The sequence below is a fragment of the Chelonia mydas genome, chromosome 1 (assembly GCF_015237465.2).
Source record: "Chelonia mydas isolate rCheMyd1 chromosome 1, rCheMyd1.pri.v2, whole genome shotgun sequence".
Lineage (NCBI taxonomy): Eukaryota > Metazoa > Chordata > Testudines > Cheloniidae > Chelonia > Chelonia mydas.
The window spans coordinates 207,609,399-207,631,482 of NC_057849.1; the positions used below are offsets into that span (position 1 = coordinate 207,609,399).

General features: G+C 46.5%; 1 protein-coding gene across 7 annotated transcripts in view; it reads right to left on the reverse strand.

Moving 5' to 3' along the window:
• Window positions 1–869: 869 nt before the first annotated feature.
• FAM131B (family with sequence similarity 131 member B) overlaps window positions 870–22,084 on the reverse strand; it is an 80,347-nt gene continuing 59,132 nt past the window's right edge. For 2 of the 7 annotated variants that reach the window (XM_027828785.3, XM_043543967.1), the window contains exons 4-7: window positions 14,207–14,300; window positions 13,087–13,293; window positions 12,637–12,780; window positions 871–12,135 (exon numbers count right to left, since the gene is read on the reverse strand). In XM_027828785.3, coding sequence (XP_027684586.1) covers window positions 11,591–12,135; window positions 12,637–12,780; window positions 13,087–13,293; window positions 14,207–14,300 — 990 coding nt within the window. In that variant the 3' untranslated portion in view covers window positions 871–11,590. Of the gene's footprint in view, window positions 12,136–12,636; window positions 12,781–13,086; window positions 13,294–14,206; window positions 14,301–15,031; window positions 15,069–15,854; window positions 15,867–22,084 lie in introns of those variants that run through there. The other 5 variants (XM_027828786.3, XM_037911373.2, XM_037911378.2 and 2 more) reach the window with 5 other exon arrangements.

Below are 22,084 nucleotides of genomic sequence, written 5' to 3' on the forward strand. Positions count from 1 at the left end.
CTGGAAACCTTTGCTCCACAACATGAATCCCAAACCTTCAGCCCAGAACCTGAATCTCCAGCTTCTACCCCATAAAACACACACAGGGAGCTTTACTTTAAAATCAAAATCTTTTCCCAAAACCTGTAAACTTCATCCCACAATTGAACCATCACCAAAGCCTTGAACTTTCTCTACAAATTCAAACCCAGGTCTATATGCCCAACCTTCATCTGCAAAACTGAATTCTTCAAAGCCAAGAAGCACTGGAGCATACAGAATTGAAAGCAGATTGTATCACTCCCTAGCACCACCTTGCCCTGCCCAACTCCCCTAGCCTTTCTATACCTCTGTGCTTTTCCGTTTCCTCACTTGAAGAATGCAATATTCCACGTGCTTGGAATGGCCTGTTGCCACTGGATGTTGCTAGCCCAGTGCTTAGCCAGGGAGCACAGCAGTAAGGGAAGGGTGAGAGAAACTGATTCTGGGTGATTTCCTGAGCCCTTTTCTCTCCAGAGAAGACAGACAACCCCACCCAGACTTCTGGCTCCTGCTGGACCTGGTGGCTCTGAGAGCTAGTGGAGTACATGTCCTGGGAGGGGATATTGTCAGTAACAAGGCAGTGTGGAGGGAGGCACTAAGGGAGGAAGGGAGCTGAGCAGCAGTACTTGCTGCAGCTGAAAGACAGATATAGCATGTGTTCCCCACAGGCCTGCACTTCCACAATGGCTGGTATATGGGGTGGAAGGGAAGCCAGGCCTTCTCCACGTCCCCTTACTTCCCTCTGTGCCCAGACACATCCCCCCCCCAGTTCACTCGGAGAGCACAGGCAGCAGTAGCATTTTGGGAGCCGCCTCTGGCCAAGGTGTGCTAAGGGGTAGACAATGCTCCTGGGGCCTCCTTCTCCTTCCCAAACTCAACTCAGTGGATTCACACAGAGCAGCCATAACAGAACCAGTCTCCACTCCGTTCCTCAGTGTTCCCCACCTATACAATGGGGAGAATTATAATTACCAATGGTACCTTTACAGAGGCATTGTGAGGGTCAGTTCATTAATGTTAAGGCCTTAAAGTTCCTGAGCTGGAAGATGCTAAAGGAAGAACTTGGGTACTACTGAGATGAGTAATCTGTATAAATGCCTAGAAAGAGACAAACATGGAGAGAGAGGACATGAGAGAGCTATTACTGACTTTATTTTCCAATCAAGAACAAGTTTTAAAACAACCATAATGAAGACAGATTTTAAAATGTAAACTATTTATTTTTAAATAAATGTCTTAAAGCTGCCCAGTAATAAATGGCAAAGTCACCTGTGACTCTGAACAATGAAGGAAAATTAAAGAAAAAATCAAGGTAGAAAAAGGAAAGTCACTAACATAAGGTCAGCATTTCAGCCACACAAGCTGAAGCTACAATCTCCTCAAAGCCTAACCTTTAACCCCAAGTGCAACAGAACTGTGAGCAAAAGGCAGCACTGAGGATTTATGAAGAATAAGTTGACAACAAACTTGGCTGCCTTTTGCTCCTGAGATATACAATATAAGTGGTTACAGAGAAAGCAGGAGTTGTAACATACTTGGATGTTGGTCCAATATTTTATGAGATGTTTGTGTGATTCACCAACCTAACCCCAGTGTAAACAATGCTATGTCGAGGGAAGGGCTTCTCCCATCAACATAGCTACCTCCTCTCGCAGAGGTGAATTAACTATGCCGATGGGACAAGCATAGTAGCAGCTTCACTAAAGCGCTACAGCTTTATAAGTGTAGACCTGCAGCTTTATAAGTGTAGACCTGCCCTCACTCTCAGTCATAATTCAAAGTGACTGGGATATGAGAACTGCTATGTGCAGCTAAGAACTGTCCGAAGAATTGTAAAGAAATCATGCTGGCAAATGGCAAAGTTGAAGCTGGGGAGGTGTCAAGCAGGACTGTTCCAGGTTCATCTTATTTAAAATCTTCATGAATAATCTGGAAGAGGAAGTAAATGGCATGGCTAATGAAATTCAGAGACGATAACTTGGGAAGAGCAGTGAATACCAGATAGGACAGAGAATAAGAAAGAGACCTACAGAGAGCAGAGATTGGGACAGAAAATAACAAGATAAGAAAATAATGGGATAAGAAAATAAAAGGAAAACACAGCTAACACAGCTAACTTGTCTGGGGAAAAGAATCCAAAACATACTCAGTGGGAGGAGAACCCTAGGACAGAGAGATGCCTAAAAAGACCTTGAAAAGCTACAACAGACAGCAAATTAAACATCTGTGTGTAGTGTAACAGGCAGTAAAAAGGCCCATACAGTTTTGGTATATGCAGAGGCATCACTTCAGGGGTCAGGGAAATGATAGCCCTCTTCTGTGGCTCTGGTGCAAGCACACTTGGAGTATTTGAACTCTGAGCACCACATTTCAAGAACAACTACGGGCAAACTGGAGGCAATTCAGAGAAAAGCACCAGAAATGGTTAGAAGGCTAGGGACTCACCGACAAGGAAAGACTAGAGGTGTTAACGATGTATGTTTTGTGAAAGCAACATCTAAGGTAAAGGCGCACAATAGTATAGACATATCTGCAGGGTATTCACACCAAGGAAGAGAGAAATTATATTCGGTGGCAAAGGGGGTACAACTAGGAGTTTTTGGGATGAAACTAAGTAAAAAAACATTTAGAATGGACAGCAGCAAACTCTTGCTGACAGTGAGATGTATTAGGCCATTAGTCTTTCAAGTGTTGGAAGCTACATTGGTTGGCAGATGTAAACCAGACTGGAAAAGCTGCAAGGAGATGGCAGCAATGTTGGAGACTCAATAAGGGCATCTCCCCTCTGAGTCAACATTAAACCACTACTCCAATACACTAGTAGGGGCATCATGCAGCTAGAATTGCAGGTTTTTGGATTAGATGTACAGCCAAAGTCTGGATTATTCAAGGTCATTATAGATCTCATCCTGTTTAAACCTTCCCTGTGGTTTCATCTGGCTCTGGATTTTTCTCCATGTCCTGTCCTAACCTGCTGTCTAGCACGTTGTGTACCATCTGCTAGGCTCCATCTCAAAGATGGCAGCATTTCATTAGTGATTGAATGACTCTTATATGTACAGTCTGTAACATGCTTTGAGACGAAAGACTGGAGAAATATCAGCATGAAAATGCGTACCACAGCTAAATGAAAAGAGAAGGGAAGGGGAGGGCAGCAGTGTCAGGCCAGACACTGTTGGGCTCACACAGTGACCTCCATTCTGTGACACAATGGCTGCAGATGAAGTGTCATCTTTTTATTGTGGAGTGCAAAAAGCTCTCTTGCCTGCTCGGCATGAGATACTGCCCCTATCCTTGTATATGTCTCCAGCATGCTCTGGCTTTACTCCTATCAATGATTTTGTGCCTCCACTCCTGCTAGGATACTGTTTCCTCAGACGCAAGTCCCTTGGATCCTCCCCGCAGAAATAAAACACTTCCACCAGCCAGAATGGCAAGACCACATTCTGTTTAATAATAACTCTATAAGGACTGTACATGCCATTTTGGCCTACATCGTCTCCTTTTTCAGTGGCTGCTGCCACACATAGGTATGGAGGTGTGTAGTGCCATATAGTTTCCTATGTCTGTATGTATAGTTTATATCTATATCTATATCTATATTTTTTTCTCATAAGTCACATTATCAAAACATGCAAAGAATAACCAGTGAAAAAATTTCAGGCAAAGAAGTTTTGGACTGGGAAGACCAAAGGCAAATCAGTTTTGTTTTTGTTTATTTGGGGGTGGCAGGGGTAGGAGGGTTTCAGTGACAGACCCCCTTCTCTTCCTGCTCTTTCTTTCCCCATGAAGAGCCATGGCCCTCCACAAAATGCATCCTTGAGGGATGAAAAGAATCTCTATTCAGTCCCGCACAAAATCATACACAGCTGGGGAAGAGGGTCTTTACATTGCCCTGCTACAACCCCTCCTTGTCCTGTCCCCTTATGCAATAGCAGTTTCATATGTTGAGAATACAAAATCTTAAGCCCCAAACCTTTGGTTGCTTTTAAACATGCTTCAAGACTCCACTCCCCATTCTCCCACCCACCCATAGACACCCACCCATACCACCCAGAGATCACTGTACCTCCCACTCCCCAGCCCTTACCCACCCAACCCCAAAAAGAGCTTTTTAAAAAAGTCCTGCTCATTGTAAAATGATTTTTGAGGCTCATTCTGTAGTTTGGAGGATCCCGGGGACCCATTGGTGACTACCCCAATCATGCAAGACACCCACAAAACCAGAGAAGATAAACAGAAATCAACAAACAAAATACACCTGCAAAGCTGTTTCTGCTTTTCGCACTGCTCATCTCCGCACCACACAGGAACAGTGGATGGAGGTGGAGTGGATGCCTGTGCTTGCCTGGAATGGACTGGGCACAGCATCTAGGTCAAGAACCTGAATGGGATTTATGACCTCTAGAAAGGGAGCAGGGCAACAAGGGAAAATGCTTCTACTGGTTTTCTATCCCTCCTGCAAAGGGCTCTGGGGTTCAGGTGAACCTGGACTGGATGGCTGTGTTATCCTGGAATTAACTGTCAATGCATGACTTTTCTCCTGGGTGGAGAAGAACTTTGCCTGACAGGATGGACACTAGTTGTACCCTTGGGAGGAGCAGAACCAAGACTAGATTTCTGAAGACACTGAGCATTGACTCAGTGCAAGGTGGAAATGGAGGCTGAATTCCCACCCACCCAGTGATAAGATAGCAACTCTCCCTTCTTAAGAGTACCACTTAGCTTAACCAGGAGACCTTACCATCATTCTAGAACAGGCAGGTTCCTTGTTGACTGCCCTGGGGTGCAACATTCATGACTGAACAGATAACCTGTCAGTCCCTACATTTCCAGGAGAAATCCTATTGTCTGGGTGGAAATATTGTCCAAAACCAGGGCCTGGCCTGGTTCCATTGCTTCCGAATCATTGTAATCATCATGATTACATTCGAATCCAGATCTGTCTGTGCTGGGGAAATACAATACACAACCCCAGCTGGTCCATATTACTCTTGTACAGACCTGTTCATATCCATACAAGGGAAGGACAAAAATGTCCAAGAAAGGTCTAACTGGTACACATCACACACACCTGTACATACCTTGTACTGTCTGTGCTAGGAAGAGCCAGACATATAACAAAGACCCAGATGGTCTCTATGCTCCAGTGCAGATCCAGCCATATCTATGCTGGTAACACAGTGACCATGTGGTCTGTATCACTTCCCAACAAATCTAGAGAGCTGTCTGTGCTGGCAGGGGCCTGTGATCTCCAGCAAGGGGCCAGACATTCTGCATAGTGAGAAACACTGTGCTTGGGAGAGAGACAGAAAGATACTGATCTGGCACAGATGTCTATCACTCTCCTACAGATCCAGCCCTATCCATCTCACCTGGGGAGCGACTGTGATATGAAAGAGGGCCCCATCTGGCTCCATTCATAACTGACACTGCCTCTGCTGTGCTATCTAATGGGTGCACACCAAATCCATATTCTGCATATTGCTCTGTTTATCCTTCCCTTCCCTGAGTTAAGGCACAGCACATCCCTGTCAGACTCCCTCTTCTGTGCTCCAGCTAAACAGAGAATGTTAATTCCCTTCCACTTCTCGCAAGACAGCATTAAATATGCTGATTGCAGATCACTGGTGATTGCTGTATTTGGAAGGCTCTTTTGGTAACAGCAGTTTAAAATGACATTTCCCATTGTTTAGAAATGTCTGAAAATTAGGAAAATCCAAAGTGGGGTGAGATGGAGAAATTTTCCCTCATACCAGCTAGTGTGAGATAGATATTCTGGCTGTTCAGGGGAGACAAGGAAAGAAGTAGGTAACTTCTTGAGTGTGGAGAAATCGCCCTCTTCCTCCTTGTCTTCCAGAGGGGCAAGCTAGATGGCCTATTCATAGGCTTGGAAGGATTAGATTTTTATTGGTAATGGTCAGTAAACGCTGATTTCACTGTACACACACACAAAAACTAATGAAAAAATATTTCCATTGACAATAAATGAAATGTACAGCTAGGCAAGGTAAGAAAAATGCTGCTTGAGAACTTTGAGTTTGATCTAAAGATATTTACTTTGTATATTTTGACATGACATGTTGACAATTTGTGTTTTAACACTTATAAAGCTATATAACTTTTTGAATCTCAACATCTGTCATTAAATAATCATTGTCTGACCCACCCATAATTTCATGCAACTGTGAAAACTGAAATAGATAAAACTAGAAAAAATGCTTAAAAATAATATTGATATTATCCATCAAAATTATATATTAAAAATCTAATTCTGCCAAGCCTATTTATTCAGTACCAAGCTCTGTAACAGCACTTGAGCTACACCAGGTTGGAAGAATCTCTTTCTTATTCTGTGATTAACCCCTCCCCCCAACACACACACCTTTTCAGATTTAGAAAATAGTTTCCTTTCCCCTGGCTGTCCTGCCGGCTCCATAGACAATTTCCATTTGCTGGACACAGTAAGGATGGTCCAGGCTTTAGCCACACATGTGGCCAGTCTATAAATCTCAGGGCCATTCCAACTCTCAAGTCACCTTGGAACTGGCATGAAAACAGGCATGTTCCCTGGCTGCAGAAGCTGTCTCACCCCAGGAGCCCACCACAGTCCCCAGTCCTTCTCACAGACTTGCCCCTGCCCTACAATCACAGGACAGGACTTATCAGTGGTGCTTACCTTTCCCTGTCCGCTCTGAAGTCCCAGCGTAGTCAAAGAAAAGGGGTGGAATTGGCAAGGGTGACTAGCCACTGCCTGAGATCTGTCAGTTCACATGGAAACTGAAGAGCTGCCAGATGGGAATGACTGTCAGTCACTACAAAGTAGGAACAGATTGGAACCAGTCACCTAGGAGTGGTAAGATCTGTGGCCCTTCCTTAACTCCCTGAGCCATTTCCCCAGACCTAAGGATGTATCAGAACTGATGCCCTACAGATGAATGGCCCCTTCCCCTTGTCTCATTCACCCAGCCAGTTCCCCCAACCTGAAGCCAAATTGAAAATTGTGCTTTAGAGATGAAAGACCCTATATCTCACTTCATGATTCCCCTGAGCCAGGCACTGGAACTGGTGCCCTAGAGGTAAAGACTCCAAACCCGCGAACAACTTTTAGGTTTAACAACAGTAATGTGAACTGGACAGATGGTGACAGTAGAGGGCACAGGAGTGAGAAAGAGCTCTGTCTGTCTGAGAGTTGATTCAACTACTAGAGTCACCCATATTTAAAGAAACACTTCTCTGTTCAGCAAAGAACAGAAGTCATGACTCCTGCTAAAGACTTAATGGCTTTAGTGGAAAGCAAACAAAGGCAGGGAGCCCTCTAGCTACACAGCTTCAAGCAATTTCAGAAATATTTCATGAGTGCAGCTCTGTTCACAAGTGACGACTCCAGATCAAACTTACTTGACAAATAAAAAGATATTTGTTTCTATCAGCCCTGCAAACTCAGCCTGGGCTCTGAGAGTCAAGTTGGACTCTTTCCAGATCATCCCCTAGAATAAAGGATCTGCAATTCAAATTGTGCCCCCAATGACACCTGTGGCAACCCCATGGCCTTCAGGAGGTTTGCACAGGTGTGACTAATTAGAACATAGTAAACAATTCTGCAGATGCTGCACAAGAAGGAATAGGTTCCATTACCCTCTTTCTGAGCTAGGCTGGCTCTGCAGAGATAATTTGAATAAAAAGCAAGTCAAAATCTAGGGCCAAGATTTTCAAAAGGGACTAGTAACTTTGCATTCCTCTGTTTTTGGATACTTTCAGTAGACCTGATTTTCAGAAAGTGCCGAAAATCAGGGAGCCTTAAGGCATCTGAAATTGGGCCCCCAAAAACTGATGAATCCAGAACCATGTGTCACTTCTGAAAACCTTAGCAACGTGAGAAGATCTGATTCTGGATACAGGCAGGGTGCAGGCCTGTTGCATAAGGAAAGCCCATTTTTATACAGTCACTTTTTAAGGTAGAATCACATTTTGCAAGAGACTCAAAGTGACCTATCAGTTTGTTATTAATATTGTCCATTTGGGCCTCACTTAGGCAATAGTTGGAGGCCATGGGAATGCTGTGTCCAGTCAGGGTCCTGGCAATGAGAAAGGCATATGTGTTCTTGGATGATGGGGACACCAGGGGAAAGTGTTGTTGTTTTTTAAAAAGGTAAGATCTTTATTTGCAAAAAAGCAAGATCTTTATGAAAAATCTTATAGAATTTAATAACGTGAAAATAATACGTTTCTGTAGAAATTACTTTAAACACCTGTAGGATTTAATAGACAATGAGATCCCATCTATAAGCTTTTTGAAACTGTGCTATAGAATTCTGTAGCAGAAGTATAATTCTCCAGAGGTCAGAAAACTCTGTGGGAAGGTTTTCACTTGCTATTACATTCTGTGGGATTTTCATAAGGTACATTTCTTTTCTTTTTCTTTTTTAGTCTTTGTTTTCCATGTAATGTGTGTCCCTCTGTCACTTCTCTCCTATGGAGAAAATGCACCTCATACATTTGTCACACATCTTACCAAATGCACAACTTGTCTGCATTTAAAAAAATAGACCTAACCAAGATGACCCCCTTGTCCTGGTCCTGTGAATGACAAGGTGGGAGCAGGATACATTTGAAGATACACTGAAATATAATTACTGTAAACATCGGTTGGTCCTGGCTAGGACCTTGGAGGCAGAATGGTTGGGAAAAAATAAGAAGCAGGCTTATCGAACCTTCCCCCCGAAAGAAACACCCCAAAGAAACACACCTTCAGTTTTCCTGCCCATGCACTTTCCCAGTTTCTCTGTTCTTGCTAGTGAGACTTCCCCAATCCATGTAGCAGCCAAACCAAAGCAGTTCAGATAAACTCAGGATAATGAGTCCTCCCGGGATTTTGGGAGGTGCTTTAGCCAACCTTCTCAACCTTGGGAGGTTGGTACCAGAACGTGTAAACATATTTAAGTAGATATTGAAACCTCATCACCCAGGAAAGGAGCAACCTCCCCTGGGAAAGACAGGGAAGCTCCAAAGAAATGGGGACAAAGAGGTGGTAACAAATGCTTTTGTCTCATATCCACCCCCAAGCGTCAGCCTCACATAATCCTCCCAAACACTCCTCCCAGTGGCGTTTCCATTAGAGGTGCAGTGGAGCAGGAAGACAGATCCTCTTGAAATGGAGCTTTGCCAGAGAGACTCAGAAGTTCTCTGTGGAGTTCCCTATAATCCCAATTGCCGGTAGGAAAGGTGTGTGGGCGGAAATACCATCTCCAAGGCTCCATGTCTAATTCACCCTCCTCTTGACTCCTGGACATGATCCACTTCTGTTTTCCTGTGGCTGTCTCAGCTCCTAGCCTCCTGGATAATATTCCTGCCACATTCTCCTCTCCTGATACATACTCCTTCCCTGCTACATGGGTTGGGTTCCAAACCTGGGTCAGGAGAGGAACATGCCTCACTCTCCCATCCTGCAAGCAGCAATATCAATTCTACCATCAGGGAGGAGAAGACAGAGAGGAGACAGACGTCTGTATTGCAGTTGAAAAGAGTGGCTCTGGCTTGGAGCAAGTGGGGAAGAGATGCCTCCGGGGTAGTGCAGAAAGAGGGCAATCTCCAGCTTGGTTCATTTATCCAGTCCCCCACCCTTAACTCACCCTTTGGTGGGATTTCTTTGTTGGAGGGATGCAATTGCTCACACACTGCCCACATTTCAGTGAACACCCAACACTTCTACCATCCCCTGGTGGTCATGTTCTGCTATCTGAACAATGATTGCCCCCACACAATTTTTGTCTCCTGTTTATTCCCTAGCAATAGCAGAGGGGAAACAATTGGTTAAATACCTATTTAAAGTCCCTCCTCCTGTAGTATGTCTGCAGCAACAAGAAGGGGAATCGCATGGAATCAAAACCCCATCAGTCCATGAATCATAAACTTTGTTAACAAAAATATAGAACCCGTACAAATGGGGAAAATCCCCCAAAACCCAGCCTTCCCCACCCCTGAAAGAGAGATGGGAGGAATGAGAAAAAAGAAAACAGTGCCAAGGAATATTTACATTGTCAAGAAAAAACAGAAAATGTAAAGCAGGAAAGAGAAATGAACAGGAGGGAGAGAAAAGTTTCCCTCCCACCCCCTTTCCTCCATCCACATTTGGCACCACAGAGGGATCGGGGATACTCAGAATGGTATGGCAGTTATGGTCAGTGGTGGCCAGCCCACAGGCCATTCCCTTTGTTAACCACTGTGTTTAGAACCAGTACTCGGCAATATAAACCTGTAGAAAAAGAAACAGCAACAAAAATCCAATATAAACTGGAAAATGGTGATACTGTTTGTTCCTGCTGTTCCTGGCCTCCCTGCAGAGGAAAAGAGGGAAGGATTCAGGCAGCAGCACAGAGGTGGACAAACTCCCAAATCCTCCTGGAAAGTCAGCCTTATGTTACAATGTCTATATAGTAGAAAATGGCAGGTGACCCCCTCCCCATGCATGTAGTGCCCAACACCACCTGGAAATATCCCCATGCCCAGTCTCCCCCCACCCCCCGCCCCCTGCCCTGTTCTCCTGCAGCTCCCAGGCAGACAGACATGTCAGCGGGAGCAAAAGAAAAATGTTTCAAAGAGACCGAAGCACAGCTGTTGCTGTATGGGTTGAGGTCTGTATCCACAGAGCCTCACCATCCGTACCAGAGCACAGCCTGTGTCCACAGAGCCACACCATCCATACCAGCACACATCTGTATCCACAGAGCCTCACCATCCATACCAGAGCACAGCCCGTGTCCACAGAGCCACACCATCCATACCAGAACACATCCTGTATCCATAAAGCCTCACCATCCGTACCAGAGCACAGCCCATGTCCACAGAGCCACACCATCCGTACTAGAGCACAACCCTTGTCCACAGAGGTATGCCATCCTTACCAGAGCACATCCCGAATCCACAGAGCCACACCATCCATACCACAGTACAGTCTGTATCCACAGAGCCTTGGTTCTCATATCAAAGAACTGTACAGTATTTATCCATATAGCTCATCCATCCTATTAGTGCAGTGGCTATATCCATACAGCCTTACCCTGTATATCAGCCACAGTCCCTGTATTAGTGCAACCTATATCCGCACAGTCTTGTGCCCTGTTCAAAACAGACTCTGTATTCACATATCCCATGGATCAAAGCAGATTGTAGCCCCAAAACAACATCCATTCTGCCAAGATAGATCCTATCCATACAGCCACATCCTTGTATCAAGCTACTGTTTGTATCTTGGGAGCCACATCCCAGCATCTGAGCAGTCTGAATCCAGAGCCAAACCCTTGTATCAAAAAGATTTAAAGTCCAGAGTTCCCTGAGCCCCCAGCGTGCTGTCCAGAGCAGTGGGGTCAGGGGATCAGTCCACGATGGTGGGCAAGGAGGGCTCCGCCCCAGTCAAACACCTCCAGTCCTTTACTTCCCTTTTGTTAAAAATTAAATGTCTGAATGAAACGTGTGTCCGCCTGGGAACCTGGGGAGAGGTTTTCCTGTCATTTCATTCCCCCCTCCCCTCTCCCATTTGGTAATGGTGAAAGATTCCTCACTGGCAGCATCAATTGTTTGCTTCCCCCTCCTCCTCATCAAAGGATTGCACCCCAGATGAGGTGACATCTGAGACCTTGCGGCTGAGTGCGGCATGTTCCAGCTCCTCCCGAGGTGACAGTGACTCCAGGTCCCGGCATACAGCATCGTCCTCCTCTGGAGAGGTCTTCTTGTTTAGCAGCGGGGCCTTCTCCAGTAGTGGGTTCCCTTCCTCCTCTGTGTGCACCCCCATGTATGTGCTGGATTCAGCCCCACCACCACCCCCTGCAGCAGTCTGAGGGGGCCACATGTCAACGAGCCCTGGGTTCTGGAGCAGGGCCTGTGGTTGCTGCTGCTGCATCTGATGCTGCTGGATGAGGCTACTCTGAATCAATGTGCTCTCCTGCAGGTTGGACTGGGTCTCCTCAAAGTTCTGGCCTAGGTAGGAGCCGGTAGCCGGGGAAGCAATGAGGGATTGGTCACTGGTCTCCCAAGCATCAGAGGAGCCCAGGCAATACATGCCCTGAGAAACATAGGAGTGGGGCCAGCTGTCATACTGTGTCTGGGCCATGTGATCTGCAGAAAGAGAAGGGGGAGAGTGAAAGGGGAAAAGAAAGAGTGCAAAGGGAGGAATTGGAGAGAGAGAATGAGAAAGAGAGTGAGACAGAGCAACAGAAACAGGGAGAGACAGAGGGGGGCAGTGGAGATCAGAGAAAGGTGTCAGGGAGGTCAGGAAAAGAGAGGGAGGGCAAGATGGGAGCCATTGGAAATGGCAGACAGACAGATCTGCAGAACCTGGGTATACAGGTGATTGATTCCAGCAGATGCTGGCCTCCCCTGCTGTGCCCAGAGGCCTAGGAGAATGGGGTCTGGAGCTTGTCTGCTGGGCCCTGACTCTACGGGAAGCTCCACGAGTGGGGAATATTCCTCTCTCTGCCAGATCTCAGCTCAAGAGAAAGGGTAACAGTGACTCCCTCAGAGGATAAAGAAACTAGTAGGGATGGAAAGGAGCCTGGCAGCAAGGATGGGGGAGGGCAGGGATGTCCCAGGACCAGCGGGAAGCGGGGTAGGGCTCACCCTGGTTCTCCATCAGCTCCTGGTAGTTCTCACTGTAGTTGCCTGCTGGGTTCTCCTGGTTGGAGTTGACACTCACATCCTCACCATCCATGGAGGACCAGGCCATGAGAGTGGCCTCAGAGATGGCGAACTGCTCCATCACCCCTACACCAGAGAGAGACAGGGAGAGGCAGTGGAGACATGAGGAGCTCCCCATGTACCCCCACCTCACTGACACCCCTGAAACACTGATCCTTCCTATTCCTGTCTCAATGATATCCCCTGCTCTGACCTGCCCCCCCCCATGCATATCCCCCAGCGAGTCCCTCCTGCCCCCATCTGAGCTGCACCTCCCCACCCGATCTTTGTGCATTCCCCAGCAATTTCCTTCTCTGGATCTCTCAGGCTCCCCTTTCTCTCTCTCTGCTCTCAGACACCCCAGATCCCTGGTGTGGGGGAAGTCAGGACTACCTGCAAGGAATCGGGCCTCCTTCTCACCGTCGCTCAGGTCTGAGTAGGCATCAGCATCCTTGCGCACCGCCTCATGTGTGTGCTGTTGTTGCTGGCTGTTACCTTTGCCCCAGCCTTGCCACTCAATCATGTGAGCTACACGACCCTGTCCCATAGCCGTTGGCTTTGTGACGTGATCCTTCATGCTGCGGGATATCCCTAAGGGGCCAGACATCAGAAAACAAGGAGGGGCTATTACACAGCTCCACGGCTGTTTGTCACTCTATTCACCCTTCCCTGGAAAGGGGCTCCCCCCATCGTCCCCTGGACTCCTTCCCTTAGATGGTGCCCCCTCCCTCCCTTGCTGTGGGGCTCAAAAGGCCTATTAAGGAACTCCAGGAGTTGTAATTGCTCTGTATACCCCTCCCTGATATGGTTTGCCATCATTTCATGGATAGGGTCCCATTATGGGTGCAGTAAGGAAAGGAGGTGAAACCCAGAAGTGAAAGACCTTGGAGAAAGAATTCTTTTTTTTGCCCAGCACAGAGTTCAGTGTTAGGGGAACAGTGGGTACAAGGGGAAAATCCCAGAACTGGATGAACTAGGAGACTGAAAAAGGGTCTCCTCCCAGGGCAGTCTTGAGGGAAAGTAGTTGAAGAGGTCTGAGCATGGGGGCACAGTGAGAAGAGCCTGAGGGGTATGAGACAAACTTGAAGTTTTAAGAGGCAACAACTGGGATAGGCTTGAGGCTAAGCACTTGTGGATTAGAGAGGTCTTTAGTTGGGCAGAGCAGTGAGGAGAGGACAAGGATTAAGGGGCAGCAATAAGAATAACAGTGAGGAGAGGCCTCAGATTAGGGGGCAGCAGTTAGGAGAGCAGCAAGTAGAAGAGGCCTCTGGTTACGGGGCAATGGTAAGGAGAAGTCTCAGGTTGAACAGAGAGTGGGAAGACACCAGGGAAACCCTGCTGCTGCCCCACAAACCCAGGTGTCTCTCCACTCTCTGTTCAACCTGAACAAATGGGGAGAGGCCCAAGGTCAAAGGGAGAGGAGCAGTGGCAAATAAACGCAAAACAATGGGGAGAGGCCCCAGGTCAAAGGGAGCGGAGTAGTGGCAAATAAACCCAGGTTTGAGGTTCTCACCAGAGAAAGACGACTTAGCCAGAGCCCCGATTCCATAAGCATTGGAGTTCCGCTTCAGCTTGGGGAGAATGGAGGTTGTGTCTTCCATGGAAAGCTGAAAAGAGAGAGAGCATGAAGGTGTGAAAGAGAGGGAAAGATGAAGGAAAAAGAAAACAAGAGAAGGAGAAGAAGGGGATGGAAATGAGAGATCAGTTGAAGAGTTCGGGAAGGATGGGAAGCAGAAGAAAATGACAAGAGAAGGAATACAAAGAGAAGGGGAAAAGGGGATGCAATATAATTTGCGACAAAGAATCTGCATGACTCCCTTTGCAGGGCTGCATGAGGTAAGAGCAGGGTTGAGGGGGAGGCCCCTCTCTGTGGGGATGTTGCCCTCCCTCCATCTCTCTTTTGATGACTGTGGTGAGTTTTTCTTTATGGTGACTGCTGGTTTGGGGTGCAAGGAGTAGGGGGTTGAGGGTGAGGAGGTGTGATGTTATTGACATGAACTGTGATCGTATAGACCATTGTTGCAACCAAGGTCCTATAGTGGCACCAAATCTTGTACAAAGGAGGTCACATAAGGTGTCCATTAAAAGGTTATGATTTGCTGGTTATGATTTTGCTATCTGTATGCATGTATCATTTTTGTATTTCAAGTTATAAATATTGGCTCTATACTGTCTGTATTTCAAACTTGTGCTATGATTCTGGGTGACACCCCAGACAATTTGGTGTCAGCACTGCCTAGCTTGCTTGATGGCCCATTAAGGACCATCAGGTATACAACTGACCCATTGAGAGAAAGCAGATACACCTTGTAACTCAGCAAGGCATGCAGGGACATACCTATGGACAGAACTCTAAGGTTTTTCCATGCCATGTGCTGGGTGGCTTGTGGTTGGAACAAAGAAAGCACAAGTCACATGGCAAAAGGACTATAAAAGGCATCATCATCATCTCCATTTTGTCTTCAATCCTGCTTCTGACCTCTGGGGGAACTGTGCTTGAAACTGAAGCTCTGAACAAAGGACTGAATGACCCATCCCAGATGTGGATGTACTCCAGAGACTTGATTTGAGCCTGCAGTTTATTCCATCACTGCTACAAGCCTGAACCAAGAACTTTGCCATTATTGTATGTAATTGATTCCATTTAACCAATTTTAGCTCTCATCTATATTTCTTTCTTCTTATGGATAAACCTTTAGATTTTAGATTCTAAAGGATTGGCAACAGCATGATTTGTGGGTAAGATCTGACTTGTATATTGACCTGGGTCTGGGGCTTAGTCCTTTGGGATCGGGAGAATCTTTTTTCTTTTACTGGGGCATTGGTTTTCATAACCATTCGTCCCCATAACGAATGGCATTGGTGGTGATACTGGGAAACTGGAATGTCGAAGAGAATTGCTTATATGACTTATGGTTAGCCAGTGGGGTGATACCGAAGTCCTCTCTGTTTGGCTGGTTTGGTGTGCCTTAGATATGGAGAACCACCAGCCTGGGGCTGTGACTAGCCCTGCTCTAAGTAATTTGTCCTGAATTGAATACTCTCAGTTGTGTCCCGCCAGATGCCGCGTCGTTACAGGAGGTGACAGCACAACAGGGCAGGAGGCAAGAAGAGAGTAATAACAGGGGAAGAATATGCTTTTGGCCATTGTTTTCTCTCACATTTTAAATAATCTGTAATGAAAAAAACAAAATGAAGAAGCATGTGTCAGCGATGATTCGCTCTTTATTCTGTCCATTCACAGCTACAAAAAAAATACACAAACAAACAATAATAATGGCCTCATCCTTGTAACTCCCATCCATTCCCCTCTCTATACTCAGCCTCAACTCTAGAGAGAGGGGGACACTAAACCACCACATGAGAGAGGGGTTAATTGGTGTTTGTTTCTCCTAGGAGTGCATTCGTCCCCTTCTTCCTTGAGAATGACAGGGTTTTGAACTCCACATGCTCCTCCACAAGAGCTAGTTTCTCCAGCTAAATCCATCAGGTTCCCTCATATATCCCAGCCAAAATCATCAGACTTTGGGGTTGCTTATAAAATTAGGCACCTATGAGCTGATTTTCACAGGGGCTGAGCAACCACTGGTCCCACTCCCAACAATTACAGGTGAAGATATAGGTGAACAGCCCTTCTGAAAATCATAAGAGCATAAGAATGATACTGGGTCAGATTACTGGTCCATCTAGCACAGTATCCTGGCTCTGACAGTGGCTGATGCCATATGTTTCAGAGGGAATTAACAGAACAGGACAATCATCAAGTGATCCATCTGTCGTCCACTTCCAGCATTTGACAGTCAGAGGCTTAGAGTTATAGTTTTTGCCTTCACAACATCCCCTGGCAACGAGTTCCACAGGTTGACTGTGCGTTGTGTGAAGAAGTACTTCCTTTTTGTTTGTCTTAAGCCTGATGCCTATTAATTTCATTGGGTGATCCCTTGTTCTTGTGTTATGTGAAGGGGTAAATAACACTTCCTTATACACTTTCTCCACAGCATTCGTGATTTTATCATCTCTTCTCCAAGTTGAAAAGTTCCAGTTTTTTTAATCCCTTCTCATATGGAATCTGTTCCATATCCCTGATATTTTTTGTTGCCCTTTTGTTTCCATTTCTAATACATCTAATAATCAGGCCCAGAGTGTTTCAAGCTGGGCACCCAAAAATGAAGGCACTCAAAATTAATGGCACTGTTTTGCTGGAAGGTGTTAATAGCTGCTATCAAGCAATTGTTTGATCTAGGGGCAATCACAGAACTTGCTAAGGCTGATGAGTGTGCCAGCTACCCTTCATTCAGGCTAAATGGAAGAAGCAATTAAGTGCCTTTATGGAATAAGATTTCTGGAGACAGTGGAAGCCACCGTCCAGGGCACTAAGCCACATGCAAGGCCAATCAGAAGCTAAGCAATATGGCCAAGGGATTTCCCTGGAGATTGATCTGGGCCACTGATTAGTTGGAGTTCTGTATGTGTCTGCATGTGTCAAAGGGAGAAAGCAACAAGAAAGCCAGAGAGCAGTTATGAGCATGGCCATGAAAGGAAGCAGAGGGACAGAGCTCCTTGGGACACAGGATTGGCTGAAAAGGCAGGCTTTGGAACTGTGAGCAAGGAAACTGCCTGTTGCTGTTTGTTTCTATTACAATCAGGGAAACAGGACTTTGTACATTCTTTGTAAATAAACAGGTTTGCACCAAAGAAATACCTGACTGTATCATCAATTTCTCCTTCTCACGGAAATAATCCAGCAAGGCCCCAAATATTGGATAACCGCTCAAGAAAGTGGTCAACAGGAATTTTTGAAACAATGATCCTTGGAGTGTAAATAATTGTATACACAGGGAACGCATGCAGGTATTGTTTAGTGCAAGGATTTTATCAGCAGGAATTTGGGATGGTTCCATTACTCACTAGTGACAAAGCCACAAATCATCCAAGTGCCAAAAAAACTTTTTCCTCCACCACACCACCATGGATTCTGTACATGCCACAGATTTTACAGGAATACTATTTTAGGAACATTTTAAAGAATTTTTACAAAATTTTATTGGGACTCTAATTAGTATATTTCTATCCTTGTATCCAGTCGCCCGGGTTACCTACTGTACAGGGCTCAGATGAAGCCATGGAAACCCCAAATAACGTCTTTATTAAATAGCATTTTGATATATGAACAAATAATGATTTTAAGATCTGATAATTCAGGCACTACCAGTCCTACTTGTTCACTGGAAGCTGGGAATTCCCTTTCAAGTGATATGAAGTTCCTATTTCTAGTTTAGCAGTGACATGAGATTTGAAATGTAAATCTGTCAGTGGCATGGGATTGAGTCTCATCTATCCTGGATCTCAGGCAGGTGCAGTTATGGGGAGAAATTCATACTTGTAGGAAGGAAACAGCTCTGTGCCTGGTTGATTTTGGAAAATGGTGATTGAGTGAGTACAGAGTGCTGGAAGGAGTCCCAAGGGAGTGGGCACAATGAGGGCTGAAAGATAGGGAAGCACAAAAAAATGCGAGCCATCTGATACATGTATTTATCCCCTGGAGACCAGCTCCACGTACTGTACATGGTGAGACACACAGAGTTATTGTTGGTACAGTTCTTCTGGGGCTTGTGGTAGAGATGAGTCTTCATTAAGGACCTGAATGTGCAGAGGAGGTGGCCTGAAGAACAGGGATAAGGTCAAGGAAAGCATTTCACACATAGGGGTGGAGTGGAAAAGGGCAAAGATGGAAGTGGACAAAGGAGGGGAATATGATTTCAAGGCTGATTGTCACTGGTGGAATAGAGGGCAATGTGATAAGACTCAAGGCCATTGGCCATTATCTTTGAAAACTCATGGTGATCGGGGGAGGTCCCGGACGACTGGAAAAAGGCTAATTTAGTGCCCATCTTTAAAAAAGGGAAGAAGGAGGATCTGGGGAACTACTGGCCAGTCAGCCTCACCTCAGTCCCTGGAAAAATCATGGAGCAGGTCCTCAAGGAATCAATTCTGAAGCACTTAGAGGAGAGGAAAGTGATCAGGAACAGTCAGCATGGATTCACCAAGGGCAAGTCATGCCTGACTAATCTAATTGCCTTCTATGACGAGATAACTTGGCTCTGTGGATGAGGGGAAAGCAGTGGACGTGTTATTCCTTGACTTTAGCAAAGCTTTTGACACAGTTTCCCACAGTATTCTTGCCATCAAGTTAAAGAAGTATGGGCTGGATGAATAGACTATAAGGTGGATAGAAAGTTGGCTAGATCGTCGGGCTCAACGGGTAGTGATCAATGGCTCCATGTCTAGTTGGCAGCCGGTATCAAGAGGAATGCCCCAAGGGTCGGTCCTGGGGCCGGTTTTGTTCAATATCTTCATTAATGATCTGGAGGATGGCGTGGATTGCACCCTCATTGAGTTTTCAGATGACACTAAACTGGGAGGAGAGGTAGATATGCTGGAGGGTAGGGATAGGATACAGAGGGACCTAGACAAATTGGAGGATTGGGCCAAAAGAAATCTGATGAGGTTCAACAAGGACAAGTGCAGAGTCCTGCACTTAGGATGGAAGAATCCCATGCACTGCTACAGACGAGGGACCGAATGGCTCGGCATCAGTTCTGCAGAAAAGGACCTAGGGGTTACAGTGGACTAGAAGCTGGATATGAGTCAACAGTGTGCCCTTGTTGCCAAGAAGACCAATGGCATTTTGGGCTGTTTATGTAGGGGCATTGCCAGCAGATCGAGGGATGTGATCGTTCCCCTCTATTCGACATTGGTGAGGCCTCATCTGGAGTACTGTGTCCAGTTTTGGGCCCCACACTACAAGAAGGATGTGAAAAAATTGGAAAGCGTCCAGCGGAGGGCAACAAAAATGATTAGGGGACTGGAACACATGACTTATGAGGTTAGGCTGTGGGAACTGGGCTTGTTTAGTCTGTGGAAGAGAAGAATGAGGGGGGATTTGATAGCTGCTTTCAACTACCTGAAAGGGGTTTCCAAAGAGGATGGATCTAGACTGTTCTCAGTGGTGGCAGATGACAGAACGAGGAGTAATGGTCTCAAGTTGCAGTGGGGGAGGTTTAGGTTGGATATTAGGAAAAACTTTTTCACTAGGAGGGTGGTGAAGCACTGGAATGCGTTACCTAGGGAGGTGGTGGAATCTTCTTCCTTTGAGGTTTTTAAGGTCAGGCTTTACAAAGCCCTGGCTGGGATGATTTAGTTGAGGATTGGTCCTGCTTTGAGCAGGGGGTTGGACTAGAAGACCTCCTGAGGTCCCTAAGGTCAAAGATTTAGGCCAGAGTAGAGTTGTGTAGGGTGTTGATAAAAAGTGTGGAAGCCAGTGTAGGGATTCAAGGTATGTGCGTGCATGTGTGTGTGCATGAGCGAGAGAGAGAGAGAGAGAGAGAGAGTGTTCCTTATCCCCTGACAGTTGTGGCAAAACCTATATCTAGTACCTGGCTTCACTTGTATATTTTTCCCCTTGGGTATCAATTTATTTCAGCTGACCAACAAGAAAACATGTACTCTCTTTTGCATAAAAAAACCCCAAACCCAACTGTGGACAATCATATAAGTATGAACAGACTTGTGAAGAGTAGAGAATAAAATTATGTGATGGATCTGCAAAGCAGGAAACTACAACTCCCATCAGCTCTCTCCACATTGTACATTCCCTTTCCCCTGGCTAGTGGCTACGTATGGGGAAAGGCCCTGAACCAGGAAGTGTCTGGGATCAGTTGACGAGGAGTAGAGGTTGTGGGAAGGGGAGCGGAAGCAGTGGCCACATGGTGGCAGCGTGGAGCTGGAGAGAAGCTAGAGGCAGGAACAGTTGCAGAGCTGTTTGTGGATTGGGCTGTGACTGCCTGGCATCACAGCTGGGTGCAGGGCTGTGCAGAGTTTATGGGGGAGCAGCAGCGGCTGGACAGGGAGCCAGTACAGAGGGGCCCCAGTGAGACACTAACTGAGCCTGTCCTGGAACCATGCAAACTCCTATTTGCGTGAATAGAGACTGGGCTGGAGAGGACATCCTAGGCACTAGGCCTGAAGAGTCCTGACTCTCTATTGGACTGCCCCATGGACCAAAACAGGAACCACTGTTGCTCCCTTTGAACTGTAACTGTTTAATCCTCTGTACCTAGGGTATCTGTAATCTTTCCCCTTCCTGCCAGCCCTAGGAAAATATCTTTTCCCTTAGCCATGTGTCTGAGCGGTTAGTGGGACCCATCAGGGTTAAGCCTACAAGGCCTAGTTGCTGAAGCACTTATAGTGCTTGCCTTGGAGTCGCAGTATACCTGGCACTAGGGTTGCCAGGCGTCCAGTTTTCGACTGGAACGCACCGTCGAAAAGGGACTTTGGCAGCTCCGGTCACCACCACTGACTGGGCCATTAAAAGTCTGGTCGGTGGTGCAACGGGGTTACGGCAGGCTCCAGGGCTGTCCTTAGGCAATAGCAGCATATGTGGCTGCATAGGGCATCCGAAAATTTGGGGCATCCCTAGGTCTTAGTGTCTACCCTTCCGCCTCTTCCTATCCCTGTTCTGACCTTCCTGCAGGTTTGCACCACAGCTGGCTGCTGCAGCCTGGTGAGTCTAGTACTTAAAAGTGAAAAAGCCTTCCAGCCTGCCAGACCTATTAGCACAACACTGAAACTGTTAAAGAGTCACTCAAGTGGTAATGAAGCCATTTAACAGGCATTTGCCAACCTCCAGGTATATACTGTCAGTTTCTGAGTTTACTACAAAAACAGCTGTGCATTACTGTTTAAAATTTGCTTTAAAAATATTTCATTAGTGTGTTGCTGAAGATTATAAAATCACATCTCTAAAAAATCCTTGCATAGATTTTTAGGTGCACAATCTGAGTATTCATCTTTAGCCTTAAATGCTTGGATCTTCAGACATACAGTTTTTTAAATAAATCCTTCAAAAGACCACCCTTATCTAAAATACATGTGTGAGCCCGGGCTGCCGTCGGGCATAGGGGCACCAGTTTAATAATACTGCATAGGACACCATAAATCCTAAGGATGGCCCTGGCAGGCTCCCTGCCTGCTCTGGCTCTGTGCGGCTCCGGGAAGCGGCCGGCATGAACCTGTGGCCCCTAGGTGCAGGGGCAATCAGGGAAGCTCTGTGCACTGTCCCTGCCCTGAGCACCACCTCCGCATCTCCCATTGGCCAGGAACTGCAACCAAAGGGATCTGCGGGGGTGGTGCCTGCTGGCATGGAGGTACCTGGCTGCCCCTGCACCAAGGAGCTGGGCTGGACATGCCGGCTGCTTACGGGAGCAGCGCGGAGCCAGGGCAGGCATCCCTGCCTTAGCCCCCCTGCGCCACTGCCCAGCTGGAGCCCACACACTGAACCCTCTGCCCCAAGTCAGAACCCCCTCCCACACCCTAACCCCCTCCCAGAGCC